This window comes from Muscardinus avellanarius (genome assembly GCF_963383645.1).
Source record: "Muscardinus avellanarius genome assembly, chromosome: 10".
NCBI lineage: Eukaryota > Metazoa > Chordata > Mammalia > Rodentia > Gliridae > Muscardinus > Muscardinus avellanarius.
The window spans coordinates 75240187-75260154 of NC_137796.1; the positions used below are offsets into that span (position 1 = coordinate 75240187).

The 19968-nt window shown below is 41.5% G+C and overlaps 1 protein-coding gene across 2 annotated transcripts; it reads left to right on the forward strand.

The window, feature by feature from the left end:
- Nucleotides 1–545: 545 nt before the first annotated feature.
- Nucleotides 546–19420, forward strand: KDELR2 (KDEL endoplasmic reticulum protein retention receptor 2; the record flags this gene model as incomplete). Of its 2 annotated transcripts, XM_080703407.1 has the most annotated exons (5): nt 546–636; nt 9770–9870; nt 15500–15658; nt 18150–18402; nt 19208–19301. In XM_080703407.1, the coding sequence occupies 5 exons, from the start codon at nt 546–548 to the stop codon at nt 19240–19242; spliced, it is 639 nt and encodes a 212-aa protein (XP_080559533.1). The 2 variants fall into 2 exon arrangements, with proteins under 2 accessions (XP_080559533.1, XP_080559534.1); XM_080703408.1 differs by lacking the exon at nt 18150–18402 and having other exon boundaries at nt 19208–19420.
- Nucleotides 19421–19968: the final 548 nt, after the last annotated feature.

A 19968-nucleotide genomic window follows, 5' to 3' on the forward strand; every position in this document is an offset into this window, starting at 1 on the left:
CTTAAAGTCAGTCCCCAGAAGAGTAAAATCTTCGGTTTCTCACATGAGCCGCATCCTCCAGGACACCCCCAAAATCGACCTAGAGTATGCAATCACGGATTAATTATTTTCTTATTTCACTTTTTCATACAATAAGCCTGTAGAGCTCTTTAAACCAGTCAGTGGTAAGGAAGGGCGGGGGGAGAGAGAGGGAAAAAAAAAAAAAAACTCTCACAACGGAATGTCATTTCAAAAACTAAAGGAAATTGCTGGCACTCGAAGGGAGGCCGGAAGCCGGGCAGAAGGAAGTGGGCGAGGACTCGGGGTCCTCGGCGGCGAGCCCCGCTGGGCCCCGGGGCCGGGCTTGCGCGTCCCCTTTAAGGGGCGGGGCCGGGGCGGGCCGGCGGCGGGCCGCTCTCCCAGGCTGCCCCGCGCGCGCGACGGCAGTTCGGCCACGTCCCCGGCCACGTCGCGCCCGCTCTCGCCATCTTCGCCGCTTCCTCACAGGGGCCGCCGCCGCCTCCCGAGCCGCCGAGCCCCGGGGCCGCCGCGCCGCCGCCACCGCCATGAACATCTTCCGGCTGACCGGGGACCTGTCCCACCTAGCGGCCATCGTCATCCTGCTGCTGAAGATCTGGAAGACGCGCTCCTGCGCGGGTGAGCGGCCGGGCGAGGCCCCGGGAGGCGAGGACGCGGGCCAGCCCGCCCGCCGCCCCGCCGCCCCGCCGCCGCCGGGCCCGCCACACCCCCGCGGCCGGCGGACCGGAGCAGTTGGCGTGGAGGGCGCGGCCCGCGCCGGGCAGGGCCCTGTGGTGTCCAAAAAGTTTGAGATGGGAGCGGGGGTCCGGCGGGCGCGGCCCCCGCCCTGGGGTTCCCGGGACGCTTCTCCAGGCCGGGCCCGGCTGGGGCCCGCGAATCAATGGGACCGGCGGGAGGAGGGCGGGCAGGACCCAGGCGGACTCGGCCTGACGTGGCAGCCCGGCCACCCGCGAGGTGGGGCGGCTGGGGCGGGCGAGGTCGTTCTGTGGTCCACCCGGTGCCCCGAAGGACCGGGGTGCAGGTTCTGGGCCGCGAGGTGTTGAGTCAGGCCGGTGCTTGGAGTTGTGTGAGCTTCAGCTCCGGTTCAGGATCACACCCACCACCGGAGAGGTGGTAGGAAGTAGGGCTTTCTATGAGTTGCTTAGCGCAGTTAATGCTGCTCTGAGAAGTGAATTGGCTCACATTCCGAATGTCTCCATCTAATAACTGGTTCTCTTAAAACTGTGGCGCTGGGGTACCGTTGAGGGCTCATGCAGTTCCTGGCTCCACGTCACCAGTGAGTTGGCCCAGTCCCTCCCCAGGAGTACACACACACACACACACACACACACACACACACACACGTTTCATGCAAGCATTGCTGGGAGGCAGTGAAAGAAATCTCTTGAGTTAATAGCTGAGGCCTTTTACATTTTACTAATTCTAAAAGCTTAAGAATTACTTTTATATACTTTCTTGGAAATCTTTTTTTTTTTTTTTTTTTTTTTTTTTGGTGGCACTGGGGGTGGAACCCAGAGGCTTTCTACCTCCAGGCCATACTCCCTGACCTATTTTATATTTTATTAGAAACAAGGTCTCACTAAGTTGCTGAGAACCTCACTAAGTAGCTGAGGCTGGCTTCGAACCTGTGCGATCCTCCTGTCTCAGCCTCCCAAGTGCAGGAATTACAAGTGTGCGCCACCACGCCTGGCTGCTTTTACATACTTTCTTAAAATGTGGTAGCTTCCTTGAATTTATTTTTGATGCTCTGGCCTTGAAATAACTTTTGATGAACTTAAGAGCTTAATTTTTTTTTTCAGAGGCAGTAAAAACGGGAGTCCTAAAGGACATAGGTGGCAGAGATTCCATTTATCTGACTTATTTATACAAATCTCCACATCTAAAGTAACACTGTTCTTGACTCTGCTATCTGCAGCCCTCCACTGTCTCCTTGGAACGAAGCTGAGATCTAGGAAGTAAGCAAAACTAAAATAGACCTTTGAGCAATCTGAATGGATGTCACAAAGTCCATGTGCTGAAACCAGAGTATCTGAGTTGGAGGTGATCTCAATTTTTACGTAGTTCTGAAAGGCTCGATTGCATGATTTCTAATGAGAGCAGACTTATTACAGCAATTATGATATCTAACATTTGGCACTTGAGTAGTAAGCTAAGTGCTTCATATATATGGCTTATCCCAGGCAGTCCTTAACCTTGGGGAGTTAGTTAAGTGTTGTTAGCCTCATTCTGAGAAGAAAGGAAGCAAATCCTGGGGAGATGAGCAAAAGTATTGACAGAGCCAGGATTAAAACACAACCAGTAATTCACAATTAAGACTTTTGAATAAATATCTGCCTGCTATGGCCTAAGTAAATTTTAGTTTAATCATTTGATGCCAGTAGTTTAAGTTCTTTTTTGTTGTGCTCAGATGTCACTGTTAATCTTTAGTTTTACTCTGATGTCTTTGTATGAGTCTCTTCATTTCTTGTTTCTCAGAATCCCCTCTTCTGGCAAGTAAAGTGTTGCAGTGTGCTGACTCCTAAAATTTATCCAGAAATAGAAATCTTGAGGGAACCTTAAGTAATAAGGAGAAAGTGAGGTTTGCTATTTTGTCTACTTTTTAATATGCTTTTCATTTGGGAGATTTAGGACACTTTATAAAGTACTTAAGCTAAAATTCTAAGAAAGTAAGATAAGTACACAAATTTGCGTGTATTTTTCAAGCATTCCTTGGGTATTATTAAACTATTCTCATTTCCAGACTTAGGATGATTTTCATTCTTGTATGTGAGTTTTCCTGACTTTGTAAAAATCAAAATCACAAAGATCATTTATTTAGAATTAAATGCTAAATTTGACTAGCTGCTTTGTTTTCCCATGCTAAATTATAAAAGTTGTTTAGAGATATTTGAAAGTGTAAGAACTTGATAAGAGTTTCTCAAATAACTGGAATAGGAGATGTGCATCCAGATTGTGTTTCTCATTTTGAAAATACTGGTATTGAGGCCCATTTTAGGATTTCTGCACCTGTTTTGAACATGCCTACAACCTTGGAATCACAGAATTTTTTCCCTCCAAAGGTGAGGAATGGGACAGGCTAATGAAGATAGTCTTTTCCTGGCAGTCTAATTTCATAACGGCTCCCTTTAAGGTTCTGGTTTGTTTGTTTATTTTTTGAGGTGCTGGGGATTGAACCCAGCGCCATTCTACCTTTGAGCTACACCCCCAGCCCTGTCTCAGCCTCCCAAGTACTAGGATTACATGTGTGCACCACCACACCCAGCTTAAGGACCTGTCTAAAAGTGAGAGCCATGTGTTGGTCTTGTCTGAATCTGCATTCCCTTCTGGTTGGATCTGCCATTGTCATTACAGAGGTGTCAAAATTAGATGTGTGTGTGTCTCCTATTCCTAACTATCATTGCAGCTTGTTCAAGTTGTCACTTAATTTTGTCCCAAACCCTGACATGAATAACCTTGGGAGAACAAACTGTTACTTTTATTTTTTTAAAAAAATTTTTTATTGGTGCATTGTAGTCATAATCTTAATGGAGTACAAGATGGTAAGCTGTCACTTTTAGGTAAAGGGCTTCCTATCTACATTATCCTGTAGGCTAATAATTATTAACTGTGCTATATCTACTGAGTTTAAATGACTAATAGAGTCCTTCTGAGATCAGTGACCCCTAGCTTTCATCACCTGGTTTGTTTGTTTGTTTGTTTCCTAGCAGTTAAAATGGGTTTTAAACTTTGCAGCCTACAAAACATGACAGGAGAGAACAGTGTCCCTGCACTTCACATAATTAGATAGTTCATATTTTTAAATAAATCGAAAATACCTTATCTTTTATTGACAGTACTTCAGGAAGTGTTTGTATCATACTCCCAGCTCCCTTTTAGGGCTGTCATCTCTGTTCGTTTGAGTGCCAGTCTCTTCAGTAATCATTGCTCTTTAGCATTTATTGACTACTCACTGCATGCAAAACACCAAGACACAATTCAGAGCAGTAGCCGGCAGAAAAGTTTTCTGCTTTCAAGAAAGCTGCAGTAGCAAAGTGCTTGCTCACTATGTGCAAGGTCTTGGGTTCTATCTCCAGCACAGAAAAAAAAAGAAAAGAAAAGAAAATGGCAGTTCAGTTTTGAGGATAAGACTTGTATGAAAAGATAAAAACTTGAGTGTCAAACTATATAGGCAATAGATCCTACAGTTATGAAACAACAAAAATTCCAGAGATGCCTCATCTAACTTTCCAACAGAAGAGTGTATATGATCTCTGAAGAAAGGAACAAAAAACTTTGCTGATGGACACAGAAGTTGACCTGAATATATATTCATATCATAGTCCTGGCTAGCACCAGCCAGGCTGATGAGGAAGCAAGATAATATATCCTTCCAGATTAATTTATTAATTCAGAATATCATTAAAGACAAACTGAGAGAAGTAATCAGTAGTATATGTGACAAAATAATATCCATTATAAAGTATTCCTTCAAATAAAACAACTTGATAAGCCAGGTTTGGTGGCACATGCCTGTAATCTAAGTACTTGAGAGGCTGAGACAAGAGGATTGCAAGTTTGAGGACAGTCTCAGCAACCTAGCAGAACCTAGTGAGACCCTGTTTCAAAACAAAATATAAAGAGGGTTGGGGTGTTGCTGAGAGGTAGAGTGCTCCAGGTTCCACCCCTGGTACCTCCACCCACATACAAACCCTGATAGAAAAATGAATAAAGATGGAAAGCTGGGCGTGGTGGCGTATGCTTGTAATCCCAGCATTTGGGAGGCTGAGACCGGAAGATCGCGGTTCAAGGACAGCCTCAGCTACTTAGTGAGGCTCTCTGCAACACAGTGAGACCTGGTTTCGAAAATAAAGGATAAAAAATAGGGCAGGGGGTGTAGCTCAGAGGTTGAATGCCCCTGAGTTCCATCCCCAGAACCGCAAAAAAAAAAAAAAAAGAAAAGAAAAGAAAAGAAAAATGAATAAAGTTAGGAGTTTGCAGGAGAATAAAAGACCAGTTAAGCATGAAGGAATGTCTAGCTTCACTAGGAGTTCAGAAGCTGGATATTAAAATGCCAGTGTAAGGGCCAGGCATGGTGGTGCACGCACATTCGGGGACATAGACCAGAGGATCACGGTTCACAGACAGCCTCAGCTACTTAGTAAGGCCTTGTTTCCAAATAAAGAATAAAAAATAGGGCTGGGGGTGTAGCTTGGAGGTTGAATGCCCTTGGGTTCCATCCTCAGACCCCCCCCCCAAAATGGCAGTGCAAGCTAGGCATGGTGACACACACCTGTCATCCCAGTACTTGGGAGGCTGAGTCAGGAGGATCTCAGGTTCGAGCCTCAGCAAGTAGTGAGGCTCTCAGCGATCTAGTGAGACCTTGTTTTGAAACAAAAAAATTAAAAATTGGGCTGGGGGGTAGCTCATTGGTAGAATAGCCTTGGGTTCAATCTCCAGTACCACAATGAAGAAATAAAGAAATAAAATTAAAATAACAGCACATACTGTTTATTCTCCTCCTGTGTAGGAAAAAGAGGTCTATAACATGAATTGTAGACACAGTTGTGGAAAAAGAGTATTCCCATCTGGTATTAATGGATAGGTAAATTGGCACTGCCTTTTCTAGGAAATTGTTTTTATTTTCTATATTTATTTGTTTTGTGGTGCTAAGATTGAACCCGGGGTGTTCACCCCAGCCATATATATATATATATATATATATATATATTTTTTTTTTTTTTTTTTTTTTTTTTTTAAGCAGGATCTCACTAAGTTGCTGAGTCTGGCCACAAACCTGTGATCCTTCTAGGAGAAATTTAACAATTCTTATCAAAATTTAAAATGTGTCTTTTGTTCTATCAATTCCAGGGGGTCTGAACTACAGAAATTATATATATGAATGATACATAGGTATATAATGTTCATTGTATTTCAATAAGTATAACACACTATAGATACAGAGATGTTTGTGCAGGATTCATAACAAACATTGAACAACCCTAATGTCTGTTAATGGAGTGGTCACACAAATTTTGATATATCCTCACTGGAACATTATACAGTCATTTTTTTAAAAATACGACTAAAGCTAGACCTATTAATAGTAGAATATCACAGATCTGATATACTAAGCTCAAAAAGCAAGTTGTAGGGCACAAGGTTGGCCCCACTTTAAGAGATAAACATGTATATGTTGCACAAATACATTTAGAAAAGGGACTTTTTAAAGTCTTAGAAAGGCTGGGCTTAGTGGTGTACACCTGTAAACTCTACTTGGGAAGCTGGAACAGGATTGCAAGTTAGAGGCCAATCTCAGCTATTTAGTGAGATCCTGTTTCAAAATAAAAAGTGCTAGAGGTGTAGTTCAGAGATAGGATGTCCTTGGGTTTGATCCCCAGTAACACACACACACACACACACACACACACACACACACACGGCTTGGAAATTTCCATTTAAAATGGAGAAGGGGGTATGTTAAGGCCTTTTTCACATTTTATTCCATATATTTTAGGTCACTTGAGTGTGTGTGCATGCGCACGTGTGAATTTTACCTCTGAGACATACCCCAACTCTTTTAATTTTGAAAAAGGGTCTTACTAGGTTGATGAGACTCTCACTTCCTGCTGAGGCTGTCCTGCAGGAGAATCTGCAATTCTCCTGTCTCAGCCTCCTAAGTACTGGGATTACAAGTATAGGCCACCATACCTGGCTATTTGTGAGTTTTTGTAAACTATACCTGACCCTGTGGGAAAATACAAGGATGACGTTAAGTTTAATTATTTCCATTTGGCAAGTTATATTCCTTAATGCGGGTATGTGATGCGTTTGCTATTGGGACATTAGTTTCTGAAACATTTACAGTTGAATATTCTCTTTGTGCTTGTTACATGATAGCTTTAGCATCCTTTAAAAACCAGGGAGTGGTAGAGTGCTTGCTTAGCATGCAGGAGCCCCTGGGTTCAATCCCCAGCATCATATACATACATAAATTTGGGAGGTAGCCATTCTGGCTTAGTAGTGGATATTACATACCTGCCCTCACCCAGATGATTTTTGCGCTGCCCCTTCCTTGGGACTTCTGAAAGACAGGACAGTTTTGCTTTTGTTGTGTGTGGTACTGGGGAGTCTACCTCCAAGCTATACCCCCAGGGCAATTTTATTTCTTATTTGGAAACAGTCTCACTAGGTTGATGAGAGTCTCACTTCTTACTGAGGCTGTCCTTGAGATCCTCCTTTCTCGGCCTCCCAAGCATGGGTATTACAGGCATGCGCCACCATGCCCAGCCAGTTTTGTAATTTTAAGGGGAAAAAGTGCTACTTGCTAATCAGGATTCAGACTAGGGAGACCAGTGTAGAACTATGTAAACATCCTTGGATTCCCAGGAGACCAGTTCCTACATAGATTCAACTCCACCGTGGGGCTTGCTGCCATTTCTCTCCTCTGCCCCATGCTCTCCTGGGGCTCTCTGACTCTCCAGCCAAAAGTAAATTAGGGCAGAGCCCATAGCATTGTCTATTTACAGTCAGAGACACAGTAAGACTTGGATATTCTTGAAAACTATTCTAAGATACCACACAATGAGAACTTGCCCCATGACATGAAGATAAGATGAATTTCATTTTCTGTTGTCCATGTGTTCATTCAGCAAATATTTTTGGACTCTGGCATGTATCAGACCCAGTGCCCAGCATAGGGATCACAAAATGGAATAAGGTGTGATCCTGGCCTTTAGTATCTCCCTGTCAGGTTGGGGTTTGGGGAAGACTGGAGGCGGGAACAAGATCATCACAGTGTATCTTTATAAAGCTCTATCAGGAGCTAGGGCAGCAGCTGGCATGAAATAGTTCTCCTTATGTACCTGTGAATGCATCAGCAGCCCTGAGGGAGGAGTCAGAGACGATCTCCCAAAGGAGGTGATAGGTGAGTTGGGTTTCAAGTAGGAGGGATCAGAGCTCTATGATGGTTATGGGTTTTAATATAGGAATGCTGAAAATGACAAAAATCCACCTGACTTCCAAAGCTCCAAACCCTTTCTGGCAAAATTTGCCCATCTGTATCCTTCTAAGTTTTTGTTTGAAATAGTGGAAAGAACCATGTAGCAAATGAATAGAACATTTCTCTCTCAAGGCTTCAACAAATACTAAATGTGAAATGTCTGCTCCCTGTTCTATCTTTCTCCTTTTTGTATTCTTTCTCCAGTTTTTAGCACCATCTTCATAGTTTCTGCTTTGGAACATAGATCTCAGAAGGAAAAGGTGTCTACATTGTTACAGAGGAAAAGACTAAACAGAGCAGTTTGCTGCTTGAATCTTCTCTTTTGGCCCTTGAAATTGATTTCTACTGATGAATTTGAAAGGATAGAATCAACTTTTACTTAATTTATATTTAGATGTCTTGTGAAGAGGCTGAAGCTGTAGTTAACTCATTTTCACAAAGTAGTGTCCTTATATCTGGGCTCTTAGTTTTAGCAAGCTGCAAAATGGTTGTGAAACATTACTGCAAATGTGATTTTCATGTTCCAGAGGATTGTTGCAAATGTCTTGCATGCACTGACATTTCTGTTAAATACATGCTTGCTAAATGTGTAATGATGTGAAATTTTGTATTGTAGTTGAGAGTGGGTAGGTTCTGTTAGCTAGTCAACTCTCAGTTTCCATAAATAATTTGCTCAGTCTCCAACCTCTGAAATCCATTGTCATACTTTTTGTCACATAAACATTGGCCAGGGTAGATATCAGAAAAGCATACAATGTGAATTTCTGGTCTCCTCCAGCCCAGTGTGCATGTGCACCTCTGGAGGTGGATTGGTGATTGGAGTGGAAACAGTTTCAAGATGTGTCAAGCTTACACTAATGCATTAAGATTGGTTATGCCTATAGGTACCTACCCTTGGGTTGTCATTAGCACCTAGGAACATTTTTATGCAAATAAGAGATTGGTTGTATGATGAATCTCAAAGATGGAGCTTTTAAGAATCTTAATATACAGCCAGGCATGGTGCATGCTTGTGATCCCATACTTGGGAGACTGAGACAATAGGGTCACAAGTTCAAAGCCAGCCTCTGCAACTTAGTGAGACCCTGTTTCCAAATAAGAAATAAAATTGGGCTGGGGGATATAACTTGGAGGTAGAATGCCTCTGGGTTCAATCTCCACTACTACCAAAAAAATGAAATAAAATAAAAAAATCTTAATATATCCAAGCAAATGTGGCTCTCAGCAAAGTAGTCACCTTGGGAAGTCCTGCATGCCATTATTCTTGGGGGTGGGGGTTACTGCTCACTCTTACATAAAGCAGTGTTCCTGAGTTGATTTCTCATCCCCTTTATCAGAGCAAATTTCACCTGCATCCCCAAGAGATTTGTCACCATGGATATACTGTTTTGAAATGGAAAGAAAGATCTGAAGGTAAAGACAAGTCAACACTAAATAACAGCACAGTTATTGAAAGAAATTTGTTCCTTTCCAAGGTGACACATTTGAGAAGCATAATGTTTATGTTCACTTAAAGATTACATATCTTGGCATGTTGGTGGCATCATGAAATCCTAGAGCCATCAGTCATAGTGAGACAAAAGTTGATAGGCCCTCTCAAAAGGAATGTTAAAGGAAAGCTGACACTGCTCTTGTTTACTCACAGTCCTCCCAGGACCTGGGCCTTTGACCCCAAGTGTCCACTTTCCCTATCTGCACTTCTTGCACAGAGGGATCTCAGGAATTGTAAAGCTCTCCAGGGTTTTTCTAACACTTTCCTTTTGTTGTTTTTAGGTATTTCTGGGAAAAGCCAGCTTCTATTTGCACTGGTCTTCACAACTCGTTACCTGGATCTTTTTACTTCATTTATTTCATTATATAATACATCTATGAAGGTATGGTATGGCATCCCGTAGAATGTATTTTACCAATAATGCACAGACCTATGGAAACTATTCATTTATGTCAGCTGTGGTTTTTGTTTTGATAGAAGAAATTGAACTGAGGGCTGATTTATAACTGAGTTACATCTGCAGCTTTTTATTTTTTATTTTGAGACAGGGTCTTGCTAAATTGTCCAGTCTGGCCTCAAACCTGTGATCATCCATGTAGCTGGGATCTGTGTACTTTTTTTTTTCTTTTTTTTTTTTTTTTTTGGTACTAGGATTGAACCCAGAAGCATTCTACCTCCAAGCTATACCCCCAGCCCCATTTTATTTCTTATATTTCTTATTTGGAAACAGGGACTCACTAGGTTGTTAAAGCTCTGTACTTTTAACAAAAAACCTCCAAAAATAGTACCTAAATATGCTGTATTTGATTTAAAAACCATCTAGACCATATTGTATATATAACTAGGAATAGTTATTAAGAATACTTTTTTCTGTTTCAAAACAATATATTTGATTAAAGTACTTTGAATTTAGACACTTCTAAACTTAAATTCCTTAAGTATACTAAATCTTCTAAAGCTCTTGATAACCCTATAAAAAAGAGGGATGACTATTATATTTTCAAGCAGTGGGAAATTACAGACTTCTGGAGAAATCCAGCAAGTCTACTGACTTGAGGAATGAAAAATAATGAGGAATTAAAGCTTACTCCAGGTTAGAGTGTCTCATTTTGCTGCTGTGTAAGGCACTATATGTAGGCTTCATTTTTTTTCTTTTTTCCATTTCATTTTTCTTAAACTTCTTCTATGCATGTGCTGACATTGTTTCTTTTGTCATGTTTAAATACCTGAGCCATAATTTACTTAATATTTTAAGCCTTCTGACTTGTCCTGATTAGACATTAGTGTTCTTAAGATTTTTCCTAATTTATACTAAAGCAAATATGTAACTATTAAAATACAAAATATTTGTGCACGACATAACATTTGCTTGCCCTTGGTGGTGGTTCCCCACATTTAGGGAGACACTGGACTAGGCAAGCCTCTGTACTTCCCAAGTCATTGACCATGTGGCAGAAAACAAGCACAAGTGCTGTAGGCTGGTGGGGAAGAAGGCTGCATACCTCAGCACTGAATAAAGGACTGCGATTTGTGAGGGGTGCTCTGAAGGAAAAGTAGCCGTGTGGGAATGCATAATAGGAGGCTTTCAATTCATGTGTTCCTTCTACAAAATCTGAGCACCTGGGTGCCAGGCATTGTTCTAGACTCTTGGTTCTAGGTATGCCCAGGAAAGTAATATTTAAGTTGAAGCCTATTGGTGTGGCATTTCAGTAGCTGCCTTCCTAACAATTTGTGTTCAGAAAGCATATTAAAAACACTGAAAAAACCAGGTGTGGTGGTGAACACTTGTAATCCCAGCATTGGGGAGGCTGAGACAGGAGGATTTTGGTTCAAAAACAGACTTAGCTCCTACTTAGTGAGGCCCTTTGCAACTCAGTGAGACCCTGTTTCAAAATAAAGAATAAAAAATAGGGCTGAGGATATAGCTCAGAGGTAGAATACCCCTGGGTTCAATCCCCAGTGCTACGGAAAAAAAAAAAAAAAAAATAGGCTAGGTCCCTGCTTGTTGTCTGGGCAAGTTAAAACTGCAGGCATTAGAGTTGTGTGAGCCAGAGTCTTTCTCCCTCCTCTTTAGGAGTCCCAGCTCTCAGAGGAATCTTTGCAAGTTGTAGTTACTAAGAAGAAGTAGTGTCAGGCAGTGTGGTCATTATCCCAGTTGTCTCTTCATGAACTAAATCTGCTATTGGATTCTTGGGGTTAATTTTCTGCAATTTAAAAATTGATGTAATTTCAGAATATCAGACTTTTCCTTGGAGTCAGGTGATTAGACGATGTTTGACCTTTTGAAGATGAAAGAACACATCACTTAATTGTAAGCCCTTGAGCAGCAGTGTTTTACAGTTTATTGTTAACTTTAGGTTTTGCTTTTGTTATGTTACCAGACAAAATTTCATTAGCAACAGTTTGATGTTCAGCATTAAAGTAACATAATTTAAGTAAAAAAAAAAAAATACGGCAAAGTTTAACATGATTTATCTTTTTTTTTTTTTTTTTTTTTTGGTACTGGGGATGGAACCCAGGGGCATTCTACCTCAGCTATACCCCCAGCCCTTTTTTTTTTTTTTTTTTTTTTTTTTTTGTGGTACTGAGGATGGAACCCAGGGGCCTTCTACCTCCAGTCTATACTCCCAGACCTATTTTATATTTTATTTGGAAACAGGGTCTCTTAAGCCAGATGAGGCTGGCTTCGAACCTGCGCAATCCTCCTGCTTCACCCTCCCAGGCACGGGGATTACAAGTGTGCACCACCACGCCCAGTTCCCAGCCCTATTTTTATACTTTTATTTTGAAACAGGGTCTCACTGAGTTGCAAAGGGCCTCACTAAGTAGCTGAGGCTGGCTGTGAACCACGATGCTCCTGTCTCAGCCTCCTGAATGTTGGGATTACAAATGTGCACCACCATGCCCGGCTGTTAGTCTTATCTTTTAAAAAGAGTTAGACGTTGGGACGTGGTGGCGCACGCTTGTAGTCCCAGCACTTGGGAGGCTGAGACATGAGGATTGCACAAGTTTGAAGCTAGCCTCAGCTGCTTAGTAAGGCTCTCAGGGTCTCAGTGAGACCCTGTTTCCAAATAAAATACAAAATAGGTCTGGGAGTATAGCCTGGAGGTAAAAAAAAAGTCTCTGGGTTCCACCCCCAGTACCACAAAAAATAAATAAAAATTTAAAAATAAAAAAAGTTAGCCAGGTGTGGTGGTGCAGGCTTGTAATTCCAATACTTGGGAGGCTAAGGAAGGAGGATCACAGGTTCACAGCCAGCCGCAGAAACTTGTGAGGCCCTCTACAACTTAGTGAGAGCCTGTTTCAAAATAAAGAATAAAAAATAGGGCTGGGGTGTAACTCAAGGTAGAATGCCCATGGGTTCCATCCCTAGTACTTCAATAAATAAATAAATACGCCGGGCGTGGTGGCGCACGCTTGTAATCCCCGCGCTTGGGAGGCGGAGACAGGAGGATCGCGCTGGTTCGGAGCCAGCCTCGCTGGCTTAAGAGACTCTGTTTCCACATAAAAATGTTAAAAAAAATAGGTCTGGGAGTGTAGCCCGTGGGAGTGTATACTGGAGGTAGAAGGGCTTCCAGGAACCCCAGTACCACCAAAAATAATAATAATAATAAATAAATAAGTAAATAAATAAATAAATTTATAAATATAAATATATATAAAATGCTAGCTAGCAGGGCATGATAGCACACGCTGTAATCCCAGTACTTGGGAGGCTGAGACAAGGATCGTAGTTTTGAAGCCAGCCTCAGCAGCTTAGTGAGGCTATTGGGAACTTATGGAGATCCTATTTTCAAATAAAATATAAAAATAGGTCTGGAGGTGTAGCTTAGAGGTAGAAGGCCCCTGGGTTCCATCCCCAGTAACACACACACACACACACACACACACACACACACACACACACACACACAGCTATCTAAGAAATACTGTCATGCTAGAAAGAAGTCCATTAGTTTTGAACTGTATTGAATTTTTCATTCTATTTTTTTTAAGCTTCAGTGTAATAGTTTAAGATGAGATTAAAATTTATTTCTTTGGCAGTGTCTTACAAAATTTAATTAACACTTAAGATTTGACCCAGTAAACACATTCCTATGTATAAACATAAGATAAATGAAAATTTATTTATTTATTTTTTTGGTGGTACTGGGGATGGAACCCAATGGCTTTCTACCTCCAGGCTACTATACTCCCAGACCCTATTGATATTTGTTTGGAAAGAGGGTCTCATTAAGTTGTTGAGAGCCTCACTAAGTAGCTGAGGCTGGCTTCGAACCTGCGCAATCCTCCTATCTTAGCCTCTCAAGTACTAGGATTACAAGCATGTGCCACTATGCCCGGCAGAAATGAAAATTTATATTCACATATAAGCCTGTAACAAATATTCATAGAAGCTTTATCCATCATTCCCCCCAAATTGGAAACAACCTACCTGTCTTCTAACTGGATAAACAAATCATGTTTTGTCTATGAGTAAGCAAATTATGGTCAGTCCGTAGAGTGGGCCAATACTCAGCAATAAAAAGGCATAAAGTAGCTGGGTGTGGTGGCGCACGCTTGTAATCCCCGCGTTTGGGAGGCAGAGACAGGAGGATCACGCAGGTTCGAAGCCAGCCGTGCTGGCTTAAGAGACCCTGTTTCCACATAAAAATATAAAATAGGTCTGGGAGGAGTGTAGCCCAGAGGTAGAAGGGCTTCCAGGAACCCCAGTACCACCAAAAAAAAAAAAAAAAGGCATAAAGTATTAATACATGCAAACATAGCTGGACATGGTGGTGCATGCCCATAATCCCGGATGCTCAGAAGCAAGAGAATTTAAAATTCAAGGGCATCCAGAGCAACTCAGACCCTGTCTCAAACTAAAAGGTCTGGGGATGTACTCAGTGGTAGAGTACTCCTGGGTCTAATCCTTAGTACCACAAAACAAACAAAAAACCCCAACAACAACAAAAAACTCATACAATAAAGTTTGGTTAGCTCTCAGATTCATTATGCCACCTGAACAAAGCCAGGCACAAAGGTAGTATGCTGCATGACTTCATTTATGTGGCATTCTAGAAAAGGCAAAACTGGGGACAGAGAGCACAGTAGTGATGTCCAGAGATAAAGCCTGGAGGAGGCTTGATTACAAAGAGGCAGCATGGTGGAATTTTGGGGTGATAGATCATTCTGTGTCCTAGTTGTGGTGGTGGTTGTTATATGACTCATAGAACTATACATCACCTAAAAGTGAATTTTACTATGTTTGAGTGTGTGTGTGTGTGTGTGTTGTATTGTATCAGGGATGCAACCCAGGGGCATTCTACCTCTGAGCTATACCCCCAGCCCTATTTTTTGTTCGTGTGTGTGTGTGTGTGTGTGTGTGGTACTGGGGGTGGAACCCAGGGGCTTTTCCTCTGGGCTATATTTCCACACCTGTTTTATACTTTATTTGGAAACAGAGTCTCACTAAGTTGCTGAGAGCCACACTAAGTAGCTGAGGCTGGCTTTGAACCTGTGCAATCCTCCTGTCTCAGCCTTCCAAGCCCTAGGATCAGTGCCACCACACCCAGCTATTTTTTATTCTTTATTTTGAAACAGGGTCTCACTAAGTTGCAAAGGGCCTCACTAAGTAGCTGAGGCTCTCTGCGAAATGAGATCTTTCTGTCAGCCTCCCAAATGCTGGGATTACAAGCGTGCGCCACCACACTCGGCTTATGTTTAAATTTAAAATGCAAAGAGAAAAAAAAAGAGGGAGCCAGTGATGGTGGTGCACACTTGTAATCTCAGTACTTGGGATGTGGGACAGGCGGATCGCATGTTCAAAGCCAGGTTCTTCTCTCAGCATCCTAGTGAGACCTTGTTTGCAAATGAGAAGTAAAATCGGGCTGGGAGTGTAGCATGGAGGTAGACTGTCTTTGAGTTGAGTCTCCAAGACCAAAATTTAAAAAAAAAAAAAAAAACCAGGATAGGTGATGTAGAACACTTGCAACATACTAATAACTTGGTATTTTTTCTTTCTTTTTTAGCTTATCTACATTGCTTGCTCTTATGCCACAGTGTATCTGATCTACATGAAATTTAAGGCAACCTATGATGGAAATCATGACACTTTCCGAGTGGAGTTTCTGGTGGTCCCTGTGGGAGGCCTCTCTTTTCTCGTCAATCACGATTTCTCTCCTCTTGAGGTTAGTTAAGAGTTATTTTATGACCCTATCTGGTTCTCTAGTAAATAGACCTATTTGCAGATAATGGATTTTTTGTGAGGTTTTGTTTTTGTTTTCCAGACAAACTTCTAATGTAACATAAATTATTTGGTGTAAAATTGTAGATAGGAAGTATTTGGGTGTCTGCTGACAGCTTATTCCCTGACAGTCCTTGAGAATATAAACCCGACCATATTTCATTTTCTTTACCTATGAGGTAACAAACACAGAGCTTTGCCTCTCCTCAGGTTTGAAGAACATGGTCTTTTCCCTACTCTGGCCAGCTTTTATTTCTTTTCCATATATCCATGTATGAATATTGCACATTAATACTATGTCTCCGTATCTCCTAAGCAGCACTGCTAAACTCCTAACCATTGGGAACAGACTTATGGTGCCCCTGGCACTGAGCAATGGGTGGCCTTTTCCCTCTGAGTGAAAAGCTGCAGTTACTTAGTATCCTTGAGTTTATTAAGTTACTGCCCTGCTCTTGGTTGTCTGTCTGGTAGATCCTGGGAAAGGCTGTACTATTTACCAATCCAATAGTTAGAATGAAAAAAGTTCCATGTTGGGCAGAGAGTTTTCATAATTACAACCCAATTTCTGACTCCTTTGAATTAACCACACCAAAAGCCTAAAGAAAATAAAAATTCAGATGTTCCTCAATTTACAAGGGGTAAAATAATGTCCTGATACATATTTTTTTATTTTTTATTTTTTGTGGTACTGTGGACTGAGCCCAGGGACGTTCTACCTCCGAGCTACATCCCCAACCCTTTTTATGTTTTGTTTTGAAACAGTCGCACTAGGTTGCTCAGAGTCTTACTACTTGCTGAGGCTGTCTTCGAACCATCATCCTATCTTAGCCTCCCAAGTACTGGGATTACAGGGGTTCACTACCATGCCCAGCTGAAAATATTATAACATGAAAAAACATTTAGTATGCCATTTATTTATTTATTATTTGGTGTGTGTGGTACTGTGGATTGAACCCAGGAGCTTTCTACCTCTGAGCTACACCCCCAGCTCTATTTTATTTTTATTTTACAACAGGGTCTCACTAGCTTGATGAGAGTCTCACTACTTGCTGAGACTGTCCTCAAACCTGCCATTCCTGTCTCAGCTTCCCAAGTACTGGGATTACAAGTTTGTGACACCATACCCAGCTTAATCTACTTATAACCTACCAGATATCATGGTTTAGCACCAGGATACATTATAGAATGTTGATTGTTTCCCTGTGGGCTTGCTGCTGCCCACTATCACAAGAGAGTATCACAGTGCTTATTAATAGCGTGAGAAAGGTCAGAATTCAAAGTATGGTTTCTATTGACTGTGTGTTGCTTTCCATCATCATAAAGTTGGAAAATCTTGTTGAACCCTTGCAAGTCAGAGACCATATGTTGTGAAAAATTTAGGTAGTCCATAAAAGAGATCAATGAGTGGGGAAAACAGCAGTGAGGAAGTAAAAGGAATCTAGTTATTGTCTAGTTATTGGTATTTCCCCCAGTACTGGGGATTGAATCCAGGGGCACTTTACCACTGCGCTCTACCCACAACCAACTCTTATTCTTTGTTTTCTCTCTCTCTTTCTTTCTTGTGGTACTGGGGTTTGAAATCAAGAGCATTTTACCTCCTAGCTACACCCCCAGCCCTAATTTATTTTTTATTTTAAAACATGGTCTCACTAAGTTGCTAAGGTTGTTCTCGAACCTGTGATCTTCCTGTCTCAGCCTCCCAAGTATAGTGGGATTACAAAACATGTGCAACAATGCCTGGCTTTATTTTTCATTTTGAGACAGGTTCGCACTAAATTGCTAAGGCTGGCTTTGAACTTGTAATCCTTCTGCTTCAGCCTCCCAAGTAGCAGGTATGCACCACCTTACCTAGAGAATTATCAGTATTGTTAACACTGGCAGAAAGTAGGGCTGATTTGGATTCTACATTCAAAATGAGACATGATGGTCCAGGAGAAGCATCATATGTGTAGATTTACAGAAAATTGTACATAGAAGAATAAGGTGTTTGAGAGACAAAGTAATGAAAATTCTAAGAGGTAAAGGTTAATCAGCTTGTCATGGGCAGTGACTTGCTTCTTCAGTATTACTTGTCTATCTGTAATACGTATGGTAGCTAAGCTGCTCTGTTTGGGGTTGAGATGCCTACACACCAGACTTCCCACTCTGTGCTCTTTGTGTATGGGGGTGAGGGTGTACTGGGGCTCCAACTCAGGGACATAATCCCTGAGCTGTACCCCCAGCCCTGTTTTATTTTTTGTTTTGAAACAGAGTCTTGCTAAATTATCATGTGGTGTTCTCCAACTTGGGTTCTTCCTGTTTCAGTCTTTTAAGTACTGGGATTCTGGTTGGCCCTGCCATGCCCTACTCTCGTTAAGCTGCTTCACAGTAAAGTATTTCCTCTGAGATCATGTTGGATGCTGAATTCTAACCAAAGCTTGCCCTTTCTCTTCCAGATTTTATGGACTTTCTCCATCTACCTGGAATCAGTGGCCATCCTTCCACAGCTCTTTATGATCAGCAAGACTGGGGAGGCTGAGACCATCACTACCCATTACTTGTTCTTCCTGGGCCTCTACCGTGCTTTGTATCTTGTCAACTGGATCTGGCGCTTTTATTTTGAGGGTTTCTTTGACCTCATTGCTGTGGTGGCTGGAGTAGTCCAAACCATTCTATACTGCGACTTCTTCTACTTGTACATTACAAAAGGTAAGTAGAAAGCCTCTGGGTTCCACCCCCAGTACCACCAAAAATAAATAAATAAATAAAGTGCTTAGATTAACCTCTTTATATATTTTTTGCATTTATATGAATAGAGGACAGGTGAAATTTACAAATATCTGATTAAAACTGTGGTCCTGTCAGGCGTGGTGGCACACGCTTGTAATCCCAATGCTTGGGAGGCTGAGACAGGAGGATCGCACAAGTTCAAAGCCAGCCTCAGCTATTTAGTGAGGCTCTCAGCAACTTAGTAAGACCCTGTTTCCAAATAAAATATAAAATAAATCTGGGAGTGTAGTCTGGAGGTAGAAAGCCTCTGGGTTCCGCACCCAGTACCACCAAAAAAAAAAAAAACAAAAAAAAAAAACTGTGGTCCTCGCTCAGAAAAAGTGCATATTTATGCCTATGCACAAATTCATGCATACACTTATAGGGAATTCAAGAACCCCTAACCGCAGGTCCCAACTTAAGAATTCCTACTATGCAGAAACATTCCTAATGGTAGACTTGCTTGATCAAAGGGCACATAGATCTTGTCTTTTTTTTATAATAAAATTTTAAGACCCCCCCCATAAATCACATTAAATATGTGTTGATTAGGAGGAAATCATATTAAAGAGCAGCTGGGAATTTGGGGGGTGCTTTTAGTTTAATTTGTATTTTTTAATGCAGTTGCTTATTTCTTTACTGGTTAGAATCTTGTATGTGGCAAACTTCTGGGAATGGCAAGAAGGAAACTAAGCTTGTCAATGTTAGTAATCTTTTGTTTCTCTTTCTCTCTTTCAAATTATAGTACTCAAGGGAAAGAAGCTCAGTTTGCCAGCTTAAGTGCCAAAGACCATCAGCAGCCTCTGTCCTTCAGGGTGCTCGGACAGAATTCTTACCACAGCAAAGGCATGAGATGCTTGATGCGGAAAACCAGAAACTTAACTCTTTTGTTGCAGATCGTCATCAGTGGCTCTATATGAACGCAGAGGAAAAAATGAACCAGAAGGTTTCTGTTTAATGCATCTTGCCTTATCTTTTTTTATTACTATGTACAAAGATTTTTTTACACAAAGAAACTTAATGCTGTATTAATAAATTCAGTGTGTAGCTTAATTGGTATGGATAGTTCCAAAAGTGATTTTGTGAGGAATAAGTGCAAACATTTTTATTTTAAAAAAATTCTTTGAAATTGTTGATTCTTTATGTCTGCAATGAAATTGTACTCCTTGACAGTTGGTAGATTATATATTTTAACATCTATCAAACTTACATTCCACTATATTTATTTTTTTGCCAAAAGATGAGCTATATCTGTTTGAACCCAAGACACTATGTTCTGTTATGTATCTGTCCAAATTTATTCCCACCTGCCATGGAAATCCTTGTGTGGACATCATAACACTACATGTAAGGTCAGTGGGGATGACTTGCAAGTCACATGGCTTTCATTACCAAAATGTTAAGGTTCTGAATGTAGATGGGGTATCAGCTAAGAGTCACCAAAGGTGCCTGCCCTTCACCCCTGCTGAGAAGTTCAAGTTGAGACTCTCCCAAGGGTGCCAGAAT